The sequence below is a fragment of the Diceros bicornis genome, chromosome 4, assembly GCF_020826845.1.
Source record: "Diceros bicornis minor isolate mBicDic1 chromosome 4, mDicBic1.mat.cur, whole genome shotgun sequence".
NCBI lineage: Eukaryota > Metazoa > Chordata > Mammalia > Perissodactyla > Rhinocerotidae > Diceros > Diceros bicornis.
In genome coordinates, this window is record NC_080743.1 from 98,186,240 (window position 1) to 98,206,372 (window position 20,133).

Genomic DNA, 20,133 nt, shown 5'->3' on the forward strand with positions numbered 1-20,133 from the left:
TTAGTAAAGCTTTCATGAAGTTCTGCAACCTGATATTTTTTGATGGAATATTAAGAGAGCAATAAGTTTCTTTCCCCTCTCCCTTTCTGTGTCCCATCCATAGTACACCAAAACAATGAACTACTCAGCTTCTAGAGCCCACATACAAATACAGATGAACAATACAGCTCCATGGGGAGTGAAGGAAGGTCTTTTGGTTTTCTATGTAACCCTGCTCTTGAAAATGCTTCTCTTTTACAGGTGACAGAACAGAGATAGCACATAAGCACATCTAAATATCATCTGAACTCAAATAGGTTGTACTGGTTCTATTTATAAGTGTTAGATAAAGGGAAATAAAGAATTCCACCCCCATCTTCTGCCCTCTCCCAAATTTCCCAGCAATTCCAAGCACGTCACTGCTACACTGAGCAACTATCCACCTCCACAGAGCCAGCAGAGTGAAACTCAGGAAGTCTCTCTTCCAAAGCCAAGATAACCAAGGAGATGTCCTTCAAAAAGTGGGGAAGGGGGAAAGAAGAGAGGGGAGAGGAAAAGGAAAGAGACAAAGGGAAAGCTTTTCCAAATTCCAGCCTTTTCTCTTATTGCCTCTGCTTGTTTTGAAAACGTAAGGATAAGCAATGACATGGCAGTGTCTTTGGTATCCAAACCAAATCCCACTTAAGTTCTGTGAGATAGACTGTTGATTTAAAAATAGCCTTTCTGGAAATACAGGCTTTATCTAAACTTGAGGAGCCAAGAAAGTCTGTCCCAGAAGATGCGCAGAAAGGGCTCTTAATTTTTCCTAAACCAGCATCATTTCTCATTCACATTCCCATCAAGCACAATACTCTCCTCACTCTCACCAACCAACCAATCCCTAAAGGTCACACCTGATCACAGGTGTGAGAAAGCAGGCTGGCTTTCAATTTCTTGGTTTGGTTTTTCTTCTGTTTGCATTTTTGGTCTAGACTGAATTAGCCTTGGTATGAGAACAGGAAGCAGGGTTTTAAAATGTTGTGCTATTAGCACAACACTCAACACGAGCGAGGGTGACAAAAAGAACCTGTTTTATTTTAATTTTCCTAGATTAAGATGCAGCAATCACTCATCTCTCCTTTCCTCTTCAAATTAAATGGTGCATGTCTATTTCTGCCTCTATTTCTCCAACACACACCCTGACATCCGCACACTTGGCCTTTGCCTAAGCTCTTGCTACACACAGAGGTAATGAACCATTAGAGAGGCTGGCAGGGTCGGCGGGGCACAGGCAGCCATAGGAAGGGATACAAATGCCCTAGGGGACCCTGAACCTACTGGACAATCCCTGTGTAACCTGCATGCTGCCACACACTGCACTGCAGGTCAGAACACAGAGAGGCCAACAAATCCCAAACCCAGTCACAGGGATAATCAAGTTTCCTTTGGCAAGACAGATATAAGGAAAAACAAACCAACACACATGAGCAACATTTTCCTTCTAACATAATCAACTTCTCCTCTTCCCCACCCCAACCCTCCCTAACCCTGTAAATTGTAACCTATAAACAGGATCCCAAATACATACAGCATCAATCATGTTTATCAATCATAATAAACATCAGTTCAACTAAATGCTACAGCTAGAATTATTTCCACTATTTATAAAGTTTTTTTCTTTTTATTTATTTGGTTTTTAGTTTAAAACCAGTTGCAACAATGCTAAGCTATGCTGAGGTATTTTATGAAGGTGCTAGAAGCTAGCTGTTACCCACCAGTATTACCCTCACGGATTAAGGAACCACCATTCAAAAAGGAAAGGAAGAGAAGAGAGAGGGAGATCCAGATTTGAGTCAACCTAAGAGTCACTCAAGTTTACTGCTTTTAGCAAAGGCCAAGAGAAGAAGAACCAAAACAAGGAACTGCTTCATGAATAAGGAGGGTAAGAAGAAAGCAACAATTCACAAACCATATGGAAATCTGGGTGTAAATTGGAGAACTCTGAGAAAAAACATTTCCTGCCCTCCTGATGGAATCCTTTCAAAGATCTTACTGGAAATCTCAGAGGTGTCCCATTTAATCTCTTTGGATTAAGAAAAGAATGAGGCAGAATAGGATTAGTATCAGCTTTAACAAGGAGGGCAATTTATTTATCCTATTCCTGTCTGAGCTCACATTTGTATGGTGTGCACCATCTATGCAAACCTGTATAAGAGCTCATCTTACTTATTCTTAAAGGAATGGCAAAGAAGGATTTTTTCCCTTCTCAAAAATGAAGGTAAATGCTAAGAAAGATTTACTGTTTTACAAGGTGTCATCTTCAAAATGTTTTAAGACTGAAAATGACTTCAAAATGGCTAGGGCTACGATTACATGAACAACGTCACGCATCAAATGCTTTTCACACACACACACACACACAAAAATGAACTCAGGATGGTTATGATCAAATTAATGAGAAAGTATTTAACCAAACTCTCATAATGAATTGTTGAGGCTCTTCTTAAATTGAAGATTCTCAAACTGCAGACTGATCTCTGAGGGTCCCCTACGGGGCTGGAGGCCAAAGCAGACTCCCAGCAGGAGGTCCCAACCCAGTCCACATACCACTTGCCTTCTCATCACCAACTCCGAGGCTCAGAGCTCACTGACTTCTCCCTGTCTACATGTCTCCCCTCTCTTCCTTATCTCAACAATTTCACTTTTCTCTTGGTAAAGAAAATTTTGTGAGGACAACATGGTTTGGGAACAACTTTAGACTATGAACTACAAAGACTTTCTTCTGTAAGCCAAGTGTTTATTATACACTAATTGCAATGTTTACTAGCAGGATTTATAACTTTAAAAATCTACATTAATTTCCTATATTTGCAAAGGTATCTAGCTTTCCCAGCAATTTAAATAGAAAATTTACTGTTAAAGATTGGGCTGAATTTAAATATTGTGTCAAGGAAATATCTGTGCTTCTGGATAATATAGACAAGGTTTTCCCTCACCTTCCAAATAAATGAGGGATAGCAAGACAAAATAACACAAAAAAGAGGTATAATTGTGCTTTTTTCCCCAACAATGAATGAATTACGTAGAACAAATTGGCAAGATAATCTCACTAAAAATCTTTTCATCTTATTTTCCCCTTTAAAAAAAAAGATTGTTAATTTTTAATAATGCTACCATGAAGTACAAACAGGTATGGTCCTACACAAAATGGAAGGTAGATTCCTTTGGTTCCATTTCTCGAGTAATAAGTTGAGTAAGTTGGGATGGTATTGATTTTTCTTATTGAATAAATAAAAGGAAGCACGTATTATATCAGGTAATGGATATGAAAATTTTTTTAATTCTAAAAAGCTGCCTATGTAACTTCAGAAACATTTAAACTAATACAGCACTCAACTTATTTCTTAAATCAGGAACAATAATATTGTTCCTATGAGAAGCCCTTTTCTAAAGGCCTTTCTGCTCTGTCCTTCAGATTTATACAGGTATAAATCAAGTTGTTGACCAAACTGCACTGCTTGTGATAAGCAGGATTCAAACAATTACATTCACCACTCCCTAGGGAGGGCCCATTACCATGGGCAAATACAGTTATCACTATAAATGCATTTAGAATCAGTCTTTGGCTTAATATGTGTTAACCAAATTCAGGAATGAAATAAAACTTGCATAAATGTTAAGGGGGGAAAAAAAGAAAAATGATACAATGAATTGTAATGACCTACCCAGCCCTTCCTCTTAGAAATACACAAACTCTATCAAACACTTCTTTTTGGTTAAATGGCCTCCCTTAATTTCCAGACTCTCCCATATAAGGTGGCTAAAAGTTAGGATTGAGTACCTTAGCTTAGGAGATTCATTCAATTCAAAAAGCATTTCTTGAGATGATAAAAAAGATGATATAAAGTAAAAAAGGACTAAAGGTTGAGTCATGAAGCAATATGATCAGCAGAATATTTAGGGATGACGATGGGGAGTTGACTTTAAGCTAAACACCCATCAACAACTGTTTTAGTGTTTCGTGTGCAGATGTATAAATGGTATGAAAGGTATTTCATTTCACAACTTGTTTTAAATAAGATAAAAAAGAGAACATTTTTTAAAGTTACCTTTGTCTAAGGATTTATTCTTTTAAACACAGATTTTTATGCTGGTTTAAGGTTTATCCTCATAAAGTGATCCATACCCACAAAAAGGCAGAATTCCCTCATCCCAAATTGACTAGAGAATTCAGACAGGGCAGGGAATAGAAGACCATTGTACTGATATTTAAAGCTTAGTATCCTTTTAAATATTAAAGTCTGTTGGTGAATCTTATTTAGGAGAGGGAGCATCTTTTGAACCACATAGGAAAACAGAGACAGCCTTTCCTTGCCCTTCCTCTTAACCCACTGGACTTGAGTCCCTTGGGACTCGACACTTCCTTTGGTAGCAATTGTGGGAAATTAATGCTATAACCTTCACTCCAGGACGGTGGGTACCAGCATTTCCCTCCCTGAATCCCTCGTCCTCACTCAGCACTCCTCGAGGGAGGGACTCCTCACGACGGGCGGGCACAGGATCCCTGACAGCCCTAAAGTCATCTGCACAGACTGAAAGTAGAAATGTCAAGTCAGGATAAAAGATTAACTTTAACTACATTAGAGAAACAGTAGGATGGAGAGGAGAAAAATTAGTAACTGACACTGCCATTCTATTTACACATCAAACTAAATAAACTAGTTAAAATCAAGTTAATGTCTGCTCAAAGGATATTACAAGTTACCAACATAAAAGATTAAAACAAGCAGCAACTTTTATATAAAATTAATAAAGACAAATGAAAAAAGAAATTGTCAGTAGCATCTATCTCCTCAATGTGTCTGAACTGCACGTTATTAACTAGTCCATTAGTACAGCAGCTTGCTAAAAATTGACTTTGGTTCAAGCTTAGTTAAAAAAAACAACACAAAAAAACACACCACACATAAAAAAGGTGGATGGACATTTGTTAGTCTCCCTGCTTGCAGTTCACTGATTTTGGAGGGATTTTAGGAAAGGTGAAAGGTGAGAAGAGGAAATTTAGGGTGGTAATTAAATACTTTGTGAAATAAAATGGGAAGACAGAAGGAACTGAAGAAAAATTAACAAGGGACTAAAATGTTTCTGGCCTTTTAATATTAATGCACCTGTCTCCCACTTGGATGATCACAAACAAAAATACACACTGTGTCTATATCACTGCCATTCCCAATACTGTGAGGAGACAGATAAACAGAGCCCAAGCTCCCTTGTGGACACAAGCAGAGCAGTTAGACTGAAAATCACCTGCAAGCTTGCTCTCAGCCCCCAGCTCGAAAGGGGGGAAAGTGCAGTCTTGGGACCACCAGAGAGGTAAGCAAGCACCCAGACACCAAATGGGAATCCTTAACTCCAACCAAAAGAGGAGCTCAGATGAGCTGCATTGCAGTGATCCAGTCTTTCGGGAATGTTTTTGGTACAGATACTGCAATAACAGCACATTGACAAGAAGGGGAATCTAATCTCCAAGTTACCCTCATTCCTCTTCATCTACTTTCATCAACTCTTCCTTTTCATGGGCTCATTTACATAGTCTAGAAACACCCTGAAAACAATTACAGAAGCTAATCACTTTCTATGAGTATTGCCATTTAGACCGACCTAGCAGGAGCATCACTAACAAACCAAAGAAATACTTGAGGTGTGTGCAAAGTTCCTGCTCAAAGTCCTTCTAAGGGTCCACAAATCCCAGTCCCAGCTAAGTGCCTTCTCTAGTCAGAGAACCAAGTAGAGTCTCAGGGTTAAAGGAATTTATAAGCCATCCGGTGAAAAGGAAGTCTGTGGCTAGAGGAAAAGGTGGTAACCTCAGCCTCTTCTCATCACACACACCTCTTTTGGTGATATACAATCGATGGAAAATAGTCTAGTAGCGTTCCTTTAGAAAACAAAAGAAGGGAAAAGCTTCCCAATTTCAGTAAGTCAATTTGTTCTTTGCCAAGTAAGCTAAAGGAAGTTTGGATGAAAAACTTCCACAAATCAGAAAAAACAAACACACACACTAACAGTAGGAGCATTTTTCAGGAGATAAGAAATTAGGAGAACCACCAAGTCAGGTGTCCGCAGTAGTCTTTGCTCTTTAGAACCAAACCCTGCCCTGCACCATGCACGGCCACGCCCATGAAGGTAGCAGAAAGCAGCACTGTTGCACCGCAGGCTCTGGGCCTCAGGGTCAGTCAACAATTTGGGGCGAGTGAGAGCTACAGTTCAGCAGGAATTCTTTCCTACACAAAAGTGCTCCAAAGGCACCACCTGATGCGGGGGGGCGTGTGGGGTGGGAGTGTTTGCACACACTGCCTTCAGCTTCTGCACCAAGCCTCTTGCATAAGTGGCAAAAGAAAATAATTTTCTAGCACCTCTGTAAGAGTCATCAAGGATAAGGAAACCAGCAAGACCATTCCCCGCAGTTAAGAACATAAGTTCCCCTTACCTCAAACCCTCCCTCCCCACAGTGTGGGAGCTCACTGAAGTAGGATCCAGGAGCAAGAGATAAACATGTCAAACTATATATATATATATAAAAAACAATAACAACAACAACAATAATAATAGAGATACAGTAATACAGGCCTGCCTAAATTGTACCAGTTAAGAAAGGAACCCCCAACACAATTGATACGATTATAAACACCTTGTTATGACTTAATGGCCTGTACAACAGACCCATAAAAATGATTTTTTTTAAGAAAAAAAGAAATTTAGACAAACAAGAAATTCCCTTCCTATATTGGAATTGGTAACCCACCTTAACTTGTCATCACGACTGCTGGAAATGGTAAGTAGTCCTTTCACTTATTTTTTGTTTGTTTTTGACTTTTTGTTTCTTTTTTTTTTTTTTTTAATTTTTGGTTAGAAAGTTCTCCAATCCATGAAGCAATCCTGAAAAGACAGTGTTTTATTACAAAATTAGGCAAATGTTGTCCTGTCTCCATCCTTTCTTTTTCCCATGTGTGTTTTCTCCTTCTCTCCCTTGCTCTTGCAACACGGCAAGAGGAAGCCAGTCACATCTGTCAGTCTCGGCCTGGCTGACAGCCCAATCACACTGCGAGCGACGACGACCACAGGCAGCCCGCTCAGCCCAGCTCACTGTGCCTTGGAGGCAGTGGTGGTGGTGGAAGCAGCCCCGCTGGCAGAGGCCACTGTGAAGAGAGAGTTCTGGATGGACTCAGCTGAGGTGGAGGTGGCATGAAGGCTGGCGACAGGTCCAGAGTTCCCTGCAGAGGCTGCAGCGGCAGAGACCAAGCTAACTGGGTTGCTGGTGAGCAGAGACAGGTTCTGAGGGTTCAGGAACAGAGGGGCAGTCACGATGTTGGGGGCTCCTCCCGCATTGGCAAATACCAGGTTCCCAGTTGCATCCAGTGATGTTATTGGAAGAGAGCCACCAGAAGCAAGAGCTACAGACAAAACCCCCCAAAACAGGCAGGAAGGAGAACGTTAATATCATCCTGGAGAAGCCAAATAACACACCAAATGTACTGAGTTTTCCTACAACCCAGTTGGAAAAAGGGCAGCCCTTAATTGATTTTTTTTTTCTTAGTCACAGTGCAATCCCATCACCAACTGAAAGTCATTTGTAATTTTGAAAGAGCCTAAAGGACTGAAATATCTAATCAATTTAGTGAGCATGAGCAGGATAGGTGAGGGGAGAGTTAAGAACTGTCTAATGAATCAAAGAGTCATGTTTCTATCTTGAAATCTCACCTTTATTTCATCTGCCTAGAAGTATTTGTTAAATCCAATCATTTTGTTTTTAACGAAGACTGCTATTTTAAACTACCTCCGTTCAAAAGACAAACTGGCTACCATTAAAATATAGTTAGCTTCCATCAAACCAACTGGCATTATTGATAAATTTGAGCACTTTACAGTATGGTATACAAGATGAAACCATCTTTCAAAAAGGCTTCAGTTCTAAAATAATTTATGTACTACCAAATAAAGTATAAGATGTGATTAATTTTTCACTTCCTGAGGCAGAACATCTGCTTTCTCTGACTTGTACAAAGGAGAATGGTGAGTCTACTGTCTGAGGCCAGCGGAGACGCAGTGACGTACGCAGGTGGCCCCAGGTGGCTTATCTAAGGTTAGGACTTGCTTTAATGCATGACAATTGTTCCGTAATGCTGTTGCTTCTCTACAGAAGGCATCATAGAAGTTTTCTTTAAAATAATTGGGCATTGTTATTTAATATCTTTCCTGTTATCTGACAACCCCCCAATATCCCCCACCCACATAACCACACCCCCACGTGTAGATTTGATGGTTTTTCTACTGGCATTAAAAATTTGGTTGATTTCTTACATAATATATAAAGAAAGCTAGTGGGACTGAAGGGAATGTCCCTGACTTTGGCCATGATCCTACAAAGAATACAGAATAGTGAGACTTGTGCAGCTTGAAGTTTTCTGAGATTGCAGGCTTAGGGTCATGGACCAGTTCTAGATCTCCCAAAGATACCTGTTCTATACTCAACCGTGCCCTGGGGAAGGCATTTTGCCTTTGTAGCATCACTACAGCCCAGAAACACACCCTAATGCAAGAGAAAAAGTGATTTGTCACAAATCTTATTCCAAAAAGAAATCCTTATATAACAAAAGCTAACCATCAATTTCACATATGATTTAGTCAATGAGAAAGTCAATATAATGTAAGGTAATCTAGGTCATGTCTTGGATTTGTCTGTAACTAATATTCTCTATAGTATACTGTAGAGATATCATCCATGAAACAAATCTTAATTAGAGTTGGCCAACAGCTTATTTTTGGCCACAAGAACTCTCATTAAGTACAAACTATTTTAATTTTAAGAAAAAAAATTATCTGATTAATACAGTGATGACTCTCAAATTGTTTTGTTGAACCAAATAACAGTAAGCATCTTCAGACACAAAGCTCAGAAGGTAAACAAGACAAATCCTTCACTATACAGAATGAGTGGATTTAGACTCATTTTAGACTAGATAGCATGCTAAGTCCAAAAGGGACCCATCTGGGCTTAGAAATATATGCTCTACGATGCTCTACAATGCTGGAGATACACAAACGACAGAACCTAACAAGAATTAAAAGTACTCTTGAGGTCTGCATGATGTGCTCCAATGGTAATTCATTACAGGACCTTCTCATATATGGCTCTTTTGGGGGTGGGGACAGGGACTGGGGAATTTTACTCGGTCAAGTTTGCCTGGGGATGAGTCTTGAAGGACTACTTGGATAAATTTATCAGGAGGAAATTCTGCCTCCAAGTCTATTCACATAGGAAGATAAATATCAGCATAAAAGTCCTGGCTTCTTACAACACTCCAAACTAAGTGTATTTCTTGTTCTTACCAACTAACACCTATCCTTCTCTTTCAAAGCTTTTTTACAAGGACATTTTCTTGGTCCTCAAGTTGGTCAGCACTATCAACTCAACTCCCTCTCCCCATCACCTTCACCTCTAGCAAAGTAGACTTCTTCCATTAAAAAAAAAAGAGCTCAGTGAGGAATAAAATCTACTGACCTTGAATAGTTGCCAGGGTACTGTTGCTCATCAGAGCTGGGCTGAGGGCACCGCCCAGGGTCCCTGGGTTGAGGCTGAGTAAGGCACCTCTGCAAGTCGAAAAGAGCAGTCACTTTATTATAACACAGACACACCTGTCAGCTGGACAACACACCCAGGAGGACAAGAAAAAGGAAAATACAGCTGGGGAAGTATGTGGAAACAATCGTTATTCTCTTAGATGGTTTGTTTGTGCATCTGAGTTACTGCTTTCCTTGATGCTTACTTGTACAAAACAAACCAAGGTTATGATCGACACAAAATGTAAAACTCGCAGTCATTTTGACTCTTGAATTACTTCATTCTTTTTTCCAAAACAAAAGTAAAAATGCCAGAGAAAAGAATGTATTTACAAAGTAATTCTTATATGTTTGATAACAATATAAAAGTGGGAATCTTATTATTATATTTCTTACTTTTTTTGAGAATTAGAAAGCAGGCAGTTAAGAGAGTTTAATGGAGAAAGCATAAGAATAAGAATCAGGAATTCTGGGAGTTCTTCCTGGGCCCCAATTCTTAGGTATATGCAGTGGTTTGGTGTTCCGCGTCTCCATCTGGAAATAATGGTATGACTACTGCCCTTCCAGGGTGTTAAGAAACAAGTTCAACTATAACCAAGGTCCTTGCACTACTATAGAGCAACCCATTTCAAAGAGATTATGGCTTCAAAGAGAGGTGGGGTTTTTTTGCATTTAATAAAGCAATGACAAGTCTCCCCTACAAGTAACTCTAGGGACAACCTCCTAGTTGTTTCTTAGATGTGAACAAGAAAGCTCCTTACCCAGCAGCAAACTGTGAGGGTGCCATCAGGCCTGGGTTAAGTCCTGCAGCGGCAGCCATGGCAGCAAGACTGGCATTTGCTGGCAACTGTGCAGCTCCTTGGAGGGCGGCAGCTGCTGCTGTTTGCAACCCTGACGCTGTCACCATCACCTGGCTGGTCCCAAGAGGAGAGGACAAAGGAGTGGAGGTGGTCTGTGTTGTGCTGGTCTCACTGGCACTAGATGCCTCGGAGGTGGAGGCTGAGGCAGAAGGAGAGGGACTCAGAGAGGGGGACGTGACTGCCGAGGAAGCTGGCGGCGCTGTGGAAATCACGGTTGCAGTGTTGTTGGAGGTGGTGTCTGTAGTGCCTGAAAAGAGAATCACATTAGAAAGTGACGGTGTGTAAATGTTTTTGGAAGAATGGTGGCTTTATTCAGCCATACACTAGAATTAACTGAATAACTGATCTACCATCCAGTAACCTCTATATGTGTCCTTTTTTATTAACCTAGTTTAGTGTTTCTATGGAAATTAACCACAAAAACAAACATCGTAGAACCAAAGCCATGAACCCTATTTCAAGAGGCAAGAGCAATAAAGCAACCATGAAAGAAACAGAGAGCACAGTTTTCCATTTCCAATTTCCTATTCAAAAAATATAAGAAAGAATCACAGAAGCTCTAGCTACAGAATACAACTGCTCTGGGGAAGAAGCGTATAAGCAAAAAATCCCTGCTTCTGAAAAGCATTTGCATTCAGAAATCTCCTCAGTAGTCTCTATAGAAAAATCAAAACAAAACAATGAAGGAAAGAAAAGCTAAAAGTTACATATTTTTCTAAAATAAGTATCAATTTAAGTGTCAATAACAACATATGCAGAAATAGCATGAAAATAAAGGCGTTATGTCTAGATGCCTTCTTTGCATTAAAAAATTCAGGTAGCTATTCTGTAATGAAAATCATCTCTCAAAAAGCCTATTGTGGTAAACATTTTCTTATTCACGGAAACAATAACATGATGATATTATGAATCTCATAAAAGTCAGCATGAAAAATGAAGATTTAGGAAACCGTTATTTGAGAGGCCTTAAAAACATCAAGATGCCAAAATTTCTTTTTGTTGTAAGGAGAACAAACATGTGCATACAAATGACTAATTGACATTAAAAACATCATTATTGAAAACTAAAACACATTCATTGAAATTGTTTAATGTTCGAGATCAATGTCATCTAGTGAAAATATAATGCATATGTAATTTTAAGTTTTCTACGTAGTGCCACTGAAAATCCTAAAAAGAAATAGGAGAAATTAATTTCAATATTATACTCAATTTAACCCAATATATCCAAAATAATATCATTTCAACACGAAATCAATATTAAAACATTATTAATGACTTATTTTTTTCATACTAAGTCTTTGAAAACGGTGTGTATTTTATTCTTATGGTATATGGCAATTCGAACTAGCCACATTTTACGTGCTTAAAAGCCACATGTGGCTAGTGCCGACCCCACTGGATAGCACAGATCTAAAATATGTCTAGAAGTTAGGTCTGTTGGGCGCCAGAGGCAATGTGACTTAAAGAATGTTAAGTCTCTTTGCCTAAAGTAGAAATGACTCGTAAGGCAGTCATGGGATAGATAACATTCCACGAAGCAGAAGATGCCAACTGTCCCCAGTGAGCTATAATTTTGACGCTATCTATGAAAGACAGTATAGAACAGGCTCTCTTTTGTCAGTTATCAGCCAACACTACATATTACAAAAACAGGCTGCCTAAACTAGCTGGAACTTAATTTAGTGAAACTCACTATGTTCTAGGATATAACCAACCACATATATGTATAAAGCAGAACCTAAGTGGTATTTTCTCAGGATAGAGAACTCAAAAAGGCAAAAAGCATCTAAAAATTTTCAATATCATACTTCTATGAGGTGTAAAAGACTTGGTATATTATAGAAGAACTAGACCAATCAAAACAAATATTTCAAACCTATAAACAGATTGGAAAAAAGATCTATGTAAAAGTTAACTTTTTTTTGAGATAAAATCTAACACTAAGCTGCAGAAGACTCTTCTCCCATAACAGCTTTATTAAAAATTCAGACAGTTTTGGGGTCGGCCCAGGGGCACAGTGGTTAAGTTGATGTACTCTGCTTAGGTGGCCTAGGGTTCATGGGTTCGGATCCTGGGCGTGGACCTACACACCCCTCATCAAGCCATGCTGTGGCAGGTGTCCCATGTAAAAAATAGAGGAAGATGGGCATGGATGCTAGCTCAGGGCCAATCTTACTCACACATATACAAAAAAATCAGACAGTTTTGCCCTTCTAAAATCTATTTTGAAGCTTTTTTCTGGTCTGTACTAAGAACACGTAGAACTCAACTCTCTTCTCATGTAACTCTAAGGAAATGTTTCTTTCACGTATTGCAGAGCTGGGAGAAAATTAGACATCACCTATTTCAGTAGTGACTCTACTCTTCCTACCTCCTATAATGCTGCACAAAAGTGTTATGTGGTCTGAATGAATCGGGTAAACAAATCTTTCTTATTGTTAACTGAAAGTGGAAGGTTTACTCTTCTTTCTGTCCTCCTCAAAAATATAAATAAGATGATTCCCTCTTTATTGCTGCTGTCTCTAAATATAATTACATCTTTCTGGATATTCTTAATCACAGTTTCATTATTTCTGCAGTTCTAAATCTGTCAGACCAATCTATATCACTGAGCTTCTGATGCTGTGTTAGGTCCTATGCTTGGTGGATTCATACACACTTTTTCACTCTGACACTCTTCTCCTAAGACCTGTCCCTCGTTCCATAGAAAGTTAAACGTCTTTTCTCATTTCTCTTCTGTTGCTAAGAAATTTCAATGTACTTTCACTCTTTTCTTGGCCAATTTTTCACCTTATCTAATCTGATTTTATCTGTGGGCACTACTTCCCTTTCAAATTTCTGGAACCAAAATTGCCCATTTTCAGAAGATCCTATCCTGAGGTCAAAGGTTTAAAATAACGTTTTCTCCACTCTCCACTGCCACTTTCAGACCATTCGGTATCATGTTCTTAAAATCTCCTACGTATACAAAGAAAATCCAAGTCAAATCTTCTCAGTGAATTTAACCTGGGCTAGGAGATCATTCCAGAAATAATTCAGGGTTGCTTCTTCTGGTTGTCATCCTCCCACTACACTCCAGTTTGTCCATATGAATGTCACAGGAGCACTAGACTAGAGTATGAGCTTAATATGAGCTTCAAATACTTCTCCCAGCCCATGAATCACATCTTAATCAATACAGATCTTTTATGACCTTAAATTCTTGGCAACTTAATTACGTGAGCAACTTTGATCAGGGGACTGATGCTTGCTGAGCTTCAATGTCCTCAACAACAAAATATAGACGCTGTCACTCACCTCTCCGGTTGGTAGGAAGTTATATGCAAGAATATACAGAGAGTGGCTGGCCCATCCTCTTGCTTCCCACTTCACCTTTTTATAAATAGATTTATTGAGGTACAATTTATATGCCATAAGATTCACCCAATTTAAGTATAAAGTTCAATGATTTTTAATATATTTACAGAGTTGTATAACCATCACCGCAATGCAGTTGGGGTGATCTTCACGACCCAAAAAAGATCCCTTGTGTCCATCTGCAGTCACTTCCTATTCCCACCTACAGCCCCCAGTCATCTGCTTTTTGTCTCTACAGATTTACCCTTTTCAGGACTTTTCACATAAATGGAATCACACAATTTGTAGTATTTTGCATCTAGCTTCTTTCAGTTAGTATCCTTGTTTTCAAGGTTTATCCACGTTGTAGCACAAATCAATACTTTCTTTTTCTGGCTTAAAAGTATTTCACTACATGAATAGACCACATTGTGTTAATTCATTCACCAGTTGACGGGCACTGGCTTGTTTCCAGTTTTGGTTATTATGAATAATGCTGCTACAATCATCTGTGTAAAAGTTTTTGTGTGGACATGGTTTCACTTCTCTTGGGTAACTGCTGGGTAGGATGGTATTATGTTTAACTTTTAAAGACACTACCAAGTGTTTTCCAACGTGGCTGTATCATTTTACATTCTTACCAGCAACGCATGAGGGTTCCAGTTTCTCCACATCTTCGCCAACACTTGTTATTTTTGGTCTTTTTGATTATAGCCATTCTACTGAGTATGAAATAGTATCTCAGCATGATTTTAATTTGCCTTTCTCTAATGAGTAATAATGTTGAGAATCTTTTCATGTGCATATTAGTTATTCTTATATCTTCTTTGGTATAATGTCTATTAAAATCTTTTGCCCTTTTAAAAAACTAGGTTGTTAGTATTCTTATTGCTGAGTTGTAAGAGTTCTTTATAGGTTCTGGATACAATTCCTTTATCAGATATGATTTACAAATATTTTCTCCCAATCTGTGGCTTTTCTTTCCATTTTCTTAAAGGTGTCTTCTGAAGTACAAACGATTTTACTTTTTTTTTTTTTTTTTTTTTTTTGGCTGAGGAAGATTCACCCTGAGCTAACATCTGTGCCAATCTTCCTCTATATTGTATGTGGGTTGCAGCCATAGCATGGCGGCTGATGAGTGCAATGCAACAACATTGAATTCATTTATTAGTCCCATTAGGTTTTTTGGTGTGTGGATTCCTTGGGATTTTTATACATATAAGATAATGCAAATAAAGACAGCTTAACTTCTCCCCTCCCAAACTGGATGTTTTAATTTTTCTTCCCTTATTAAACTGGCTATACCTCTAGTACAATGTTAATTAGAAGTCTACAACAGCAAACATTCTTGCTTTGTTCCCAGTCTTAGGGCAGAAAGCATTCAGTCTTTCACCATTAAGATGCTGTTAGCTGTAGGTTTTTAGTAGATGCCCTTTATCAGGTGTGGAAGTTCCCTTCTATTCCAGGTTTTTATCACAAATGGGTGTTAGATTTTGTCAACTGCTTTTTCTGTAACTACTGAGATGATCATGTGGTTTTGGTTCTTTCTTCTATTACTATTATTTATTATATTAATTGATGTTCAGTTATCAAACCAACCTTACATTCCTGGGATAAATTCCCTTTGGTCATTATGTATAATCTTTTTTATATGTTGCTGGATTTGATTTGCTAAGATTTTGTTGAGGATTTTTGTGTATATTTTCATGAAGGATATAGGTCTATAATTTTTTTCCTGTGATATCTTTGGCTTTAGTATCAAGGTAATACTGGCTTCATACAATGAGTTATCCGTCATTCTCTATTTTCTGGAAGAGACTGCTAAAGGTTAACTTTATTTCTTCACTGCTAAAGCCATCTGGGCCTGGCTTTTCTTTTTGGGAAGGCTTTACATTAATGACTCATCTACTTGTTTTTGGTCTATTTAGGGTTTTTATTTCTTTTTGAGTCAGTTTTGGTAATTTGTGTCTTTCTCAGAATTTGTCTATTTTATCTAGGTGGCCTACGTTTTTTTTGGCATAAAGTTGTTCATAATATTCACTATGCCACATAATGCAGCAATTCTATTCCTAAATATGTAACCCAAGAGAACTGAAAACATATGTCCACATAAAAACTTGTACCTGAACCCTCATAACAGCAGTATTCAAAATGGCCAAAAACTGGAAGCAGTTCAAATGTCCATCAACTCATGAATGATAAACAAAATGTGGTATATCCATATAATGAAATATCATTCAACCATAAAAAGGAATGAAGTACTGATACATTCTGCAATATGGATAACCTTGAAAACATTACGCTAAGTGGAGGAAGCCAGATACAGAAGGCCACATATTATATGATTCCATTTATACAAAATGTCCAAAACAGGCAAATCCACAGAGGCAGAGTAGACTAGTCATTGCCAGGAGTAGAGGAGGAGTGAATGTGAAAGGACTGATAATGAGTATAGGGTTGCATATGGTTCATTACGAAAGACTATTTTGGAAAAATAATGGGGGGCAGAGCATGTTTAGTTGAGATTATTAAGGGCTGTGGAGTTTTTGCAAGTTTTTGAGACACATCAGAACACACGTCCTTCTGGAGTAGTATTAGTTACAATCATTCTTGTATCTATTCTAGAAAAATTTACCAAGGACCTATTATGTGCCAAGCACTATGGTAGATACCGGGAAAATAAAAATGACCATGTCAATCAGACAAGATTTCTCTTAGAAGACGGAAGACTGAGGATATGGTGTTTTACCTTCATTTCTAAAATCCTATTCCATATGATGGTAAAGAAATAAAAAAAGGAATAAGAGCTCTGGGGACAGATATCAGAGACTTGAGATTTTGACAGATTTGCAGAATGAGAAAGAGGTTGAAATTGAGTAGTAGAGAAACCAACCACAGTGTAAAAGGGCACATACAACTATGATAGAAGTGGGAGTTATTCACCTCGATGGAAGCCTGAGGAGATTCCAGGCTCAGAGCTGTCAGGTACTGAGGTAGAATAGGAAATGAGGGCAGAGAATGGGGTGATGAAGAGACTGCTCACACACCAGCTCTGGCAGCGGGCCTTCCCTTTGCTCCACTAGACTTCTTTGTGAGCACAGTTAATGTCACCTACTACTCTTGCAAATACAGTAAGGATCCCTCACACTTTAGGAAGGTATGAGGGTAAAGCCTAGTCTACATGCCTGCTTTCCACCCATATGCTGAAATAAAGTCTGGTAGTTCTCTACACACATTCACAGCTCACAGCTATCCCTTCCAGCCAGGGGAGAGGACTGTTGAGTAACAGAAGCTACAGAACCCTTACAAGCTCTGGGGACAGATATCAGAGACTTGAGATTTTGACAGATTTGCAGAATGAGAAAGAGGTTGAAATTGAGTAGTAGAGAAACCAACCACAGTGCAAAAGGGCACATACAACTATGATAGAAGTGGGAGTTATTCACCTCGAAAAACCCTTACAAGCTACTGGTATTAAGTAATATGGCCTTGTATTCATCAATATGACTAAATAGCCAAAAATCAGCAAGCAATGGAAAAAAACCAATAGCACAAAAGAAATGGGACAAAATAAATAAGCAGAACTAATGCCAGAAGAAACAACTTAAATACAATTCTAACTGGTATTGTATCTACAAATAAAAATTGATTGCTATAAAAAGGTAGAATAAGAACAAAGAAAAGTTCTTAGAAATTAAATATATGATTTTGAAAAAACATATGATTTTGAAGTGACAACAATAAAAAATGAGAACACAGGAACAGTTAGATAAAATTCAGGGTATATTTCCAAGAAAGTAGTATGAAAAGTTAAAAAATGGAAAACCCAAGAGAAAAGTTAAAAGATATAAAGGATCAATTTAGAAAGTTTAAAGTCTCTTTAAAATATGTTCCAGAAATTAAGAACAAAGATAAATTATCAGAGTTCAAGAAAGACATTAATTCAAATTGAAAATGCTCACTGAAGGCCAATGAGGACAAATTTTAAAAGGCCCATACCTTGATATATCTTTTAGTGAAATTTCAGAACACTGAGGATAAAAAGATTCTTAAAGTTTACAGAGAGATAAAACAAATTATCAACGAAAGAGAATTAGACTGAAATCAGACTTTTCATTGGCAACACTGGATGCTAAAACACAAAAGAGCAATACCTTCCAAGTTCAAAGGAAAAGTAATTTTGCAACTAGAATTCTATTACTGGACAAACCACAAATAAACTATGAGGGCAAAATAAATACTTCTCAGTTATGCACGTACCTAGAAATTTTACTTCCCAAGAACCTTTCTCAATAAAAAAAAATTACTCAAGAACCTGCTCTAGGCAAAACAAAAAAGGAATCAAAGATAGAGAAACACATGGAATCTAAGAAACACTGGATCTCATTCAGGAACACAATTAAAAGAAGTTAAAATATGTAGTCACAGGGCTCCCAGGAAGAAAGTCTTCAGGAAGAAAGCAGATTGCATTAGAGAAGGTGTATGATTAAGACACTGGATGTCTTTATAAATAATATGAATGAAGGAATATGTTCCTTTTCTCAACATAAAAAAAGAAAGACAGTACAGAAATATCAGAGGAAAAGAGGCTATAATAAGAAAGTTATGGTCCAAAAAGGAAAAAAATTAAAATGAGGCATGATGTTGAACAACTGCTGACAAGAGTAAAAGAAAATCCATTTGACACTCACTCTTGTAATCTGCTCTTTCAAGAAGCAAGGTTTAAGTGTCATAAAATTACATTTTTTCCCCATAGGTTCAATCATATAAGCTGGTCCTGAACAATATTTACACAAACATATTATTGTATTCATTTTCTACTGCTATGTAACAAAGTACCACAAACTGAGTGGCATACAACAACACACATTTATTATCTCATAGTTTCTGTGGGTCAGGCGTCCAGGCACAGCCTAGCTGGTCCTCTGCAAGGCTACAGTCAAGGTGTCAACCAGACTCTGTTCCATTCTGGAGGCATGACTGGGGAAGAATACGTTGCCAAGCTCACTTGGGTTGTTGGCAGAAATCATTTGGTAGAACATGCTTGCTACTGTAGGACTAAGTGCCCAGCTTCTTTCTGGTTGTCAGCTGAAGGCCACCCTCCTAGAGGTCACCCTCAGTTCCCTAATTCGTGGGCTTCCCAGTGTGGTTGCTTACTTCTTACTCCATCAAATTGGCAAGGAAGGTCTTTACAGCAAGTTGGCTAACAAGACAGACTTTTACATAATGTAACGTAACCACAGGAGTGACATTCCATCACCTTTGCCACATTCTATTGATAAGAAGCAAGCCAAAGGACCTGCCCACACTCAAGGGGAGAGGATTACAGAAAGGCATGAACACTGAGAGGTGGGCACCATGCGGGGGGAGGGGGGAGCGTCACCTTAGACTTTGTCCGGCACAATTATAAGTGCTAATCATTAACTTAAATGTTTTTAGAGACTTCTGCCTCTGACCATGATAAGAGTAAATGATAGGAAACTTATTCTTTTAACATAACAATAGAGAAATATGCGTGTGTGTGTGTGTGTGTGTGTATGAAAATGTTTTAGACATGAAAAAATAGGCAGCACAGACTGTGATCCCTGAGAAAAGCGAAACAAATGAGGTGAGTCCTACAATCACCTGGACTTTCTGTTTGGAAGAACTTTTCAGATTGCTGCACCAGAAGAGGAAACTACGCAAAGCACAGCAATTTCGATGATTCAAGGAGACAAAGATCAGTTGCTGGATGCCGAAATGGCTGGAATTCGCAGGAGAGAGTACTGGAAAGGAAAAAGCTAAATAGAGAAAAAACTCTAGAAATGTGCATAGGAGCCCCCTGAATCTTTGGCTGAATACTACACTGCACATGCACAGGGGAAATGCCATGAATAATCCAGAGCTCATGCAGGACAGGGAGCTACTCAGTTCTGGCTACACAGAGATGAGAGGCTTTGCTGAATACTGGACAACACCAGAAGGGTCACATCTTAGCAGCAGAGGTAAAAACTAGTAAAGGCTACTCTAGGTCCAACTTAACAAAGCTTAAAAAATGAGCCTTGACAGGATCAAGCTGATCTGTAGTAACTTATCTTCCTAACAAAGAAAACTCCACAGCTCTTTAGAGGAAGACATCAAAATCTAGACATGCCCTGTGTAATCCCTTTCTCTGGAGTAAGGGTAGATCTGTGAACATGATGGGAGAAGGGACAGTGTCTCTGTTGTTTGGATTATACTGCATAACAAAGGTGCATGAGAGGGTCTTACATTGTATAAGCCCCTCCACAGTAGCTGACTAGAGAGAGATTCTCATGTTGGCTTTGAAGAAGCTGCCAGGCTGTGAGAAGGTCACTAGGCTAGGACCTGCGGGTAGCCT

General features: G+C 38.6%; 2 protein-coding genes across 5 annotated transcripts in view; one reads left to right on the forward strand and one right to left on the reverse strand.

The window, feature by feature from the left end:
• The window catches only part of CREG1 (cellular repressor of E1A stimulated genes 1), a 224,592-nt gene that overhangs the window by 114,331 nt on the left and 90,128 nt on the right, over positions 1–20,133 (forward strand). The gene's annotated exons all lie outside the window — the stretch shown is intronic.
• Positions 5,611–20,133, reverse strand: part of POU2F1 (POU class 2 homeobox 1) — a 168,919-nt gene continuing 154,396 nt past the window's right edge. For all 4 annotated transcript variants that reach the window (XM_058540146.1, XM_058540144.1, XM_058540145.1 and 1 more), the window contains 3 exons: positions 10,338–10,683; positions 9,518–9,606; positions 5,611–7,409 (listed from right to left, as the gene is read on the reverse strand). In XM_058540146.1, coding sequence (XP_058396129.1) covers positions 7,099–7,409; positions 9,518–9,606; positions 10,338–10,683 — 746 coding nt within the window. In that variant the 3' untranslated portion in view covers positions 5,611–7,098. The remainder of the gene's footprint in view (positions 7,410–9,517; positions 9,607–10,337; positions 10,684–20,133) is intronic.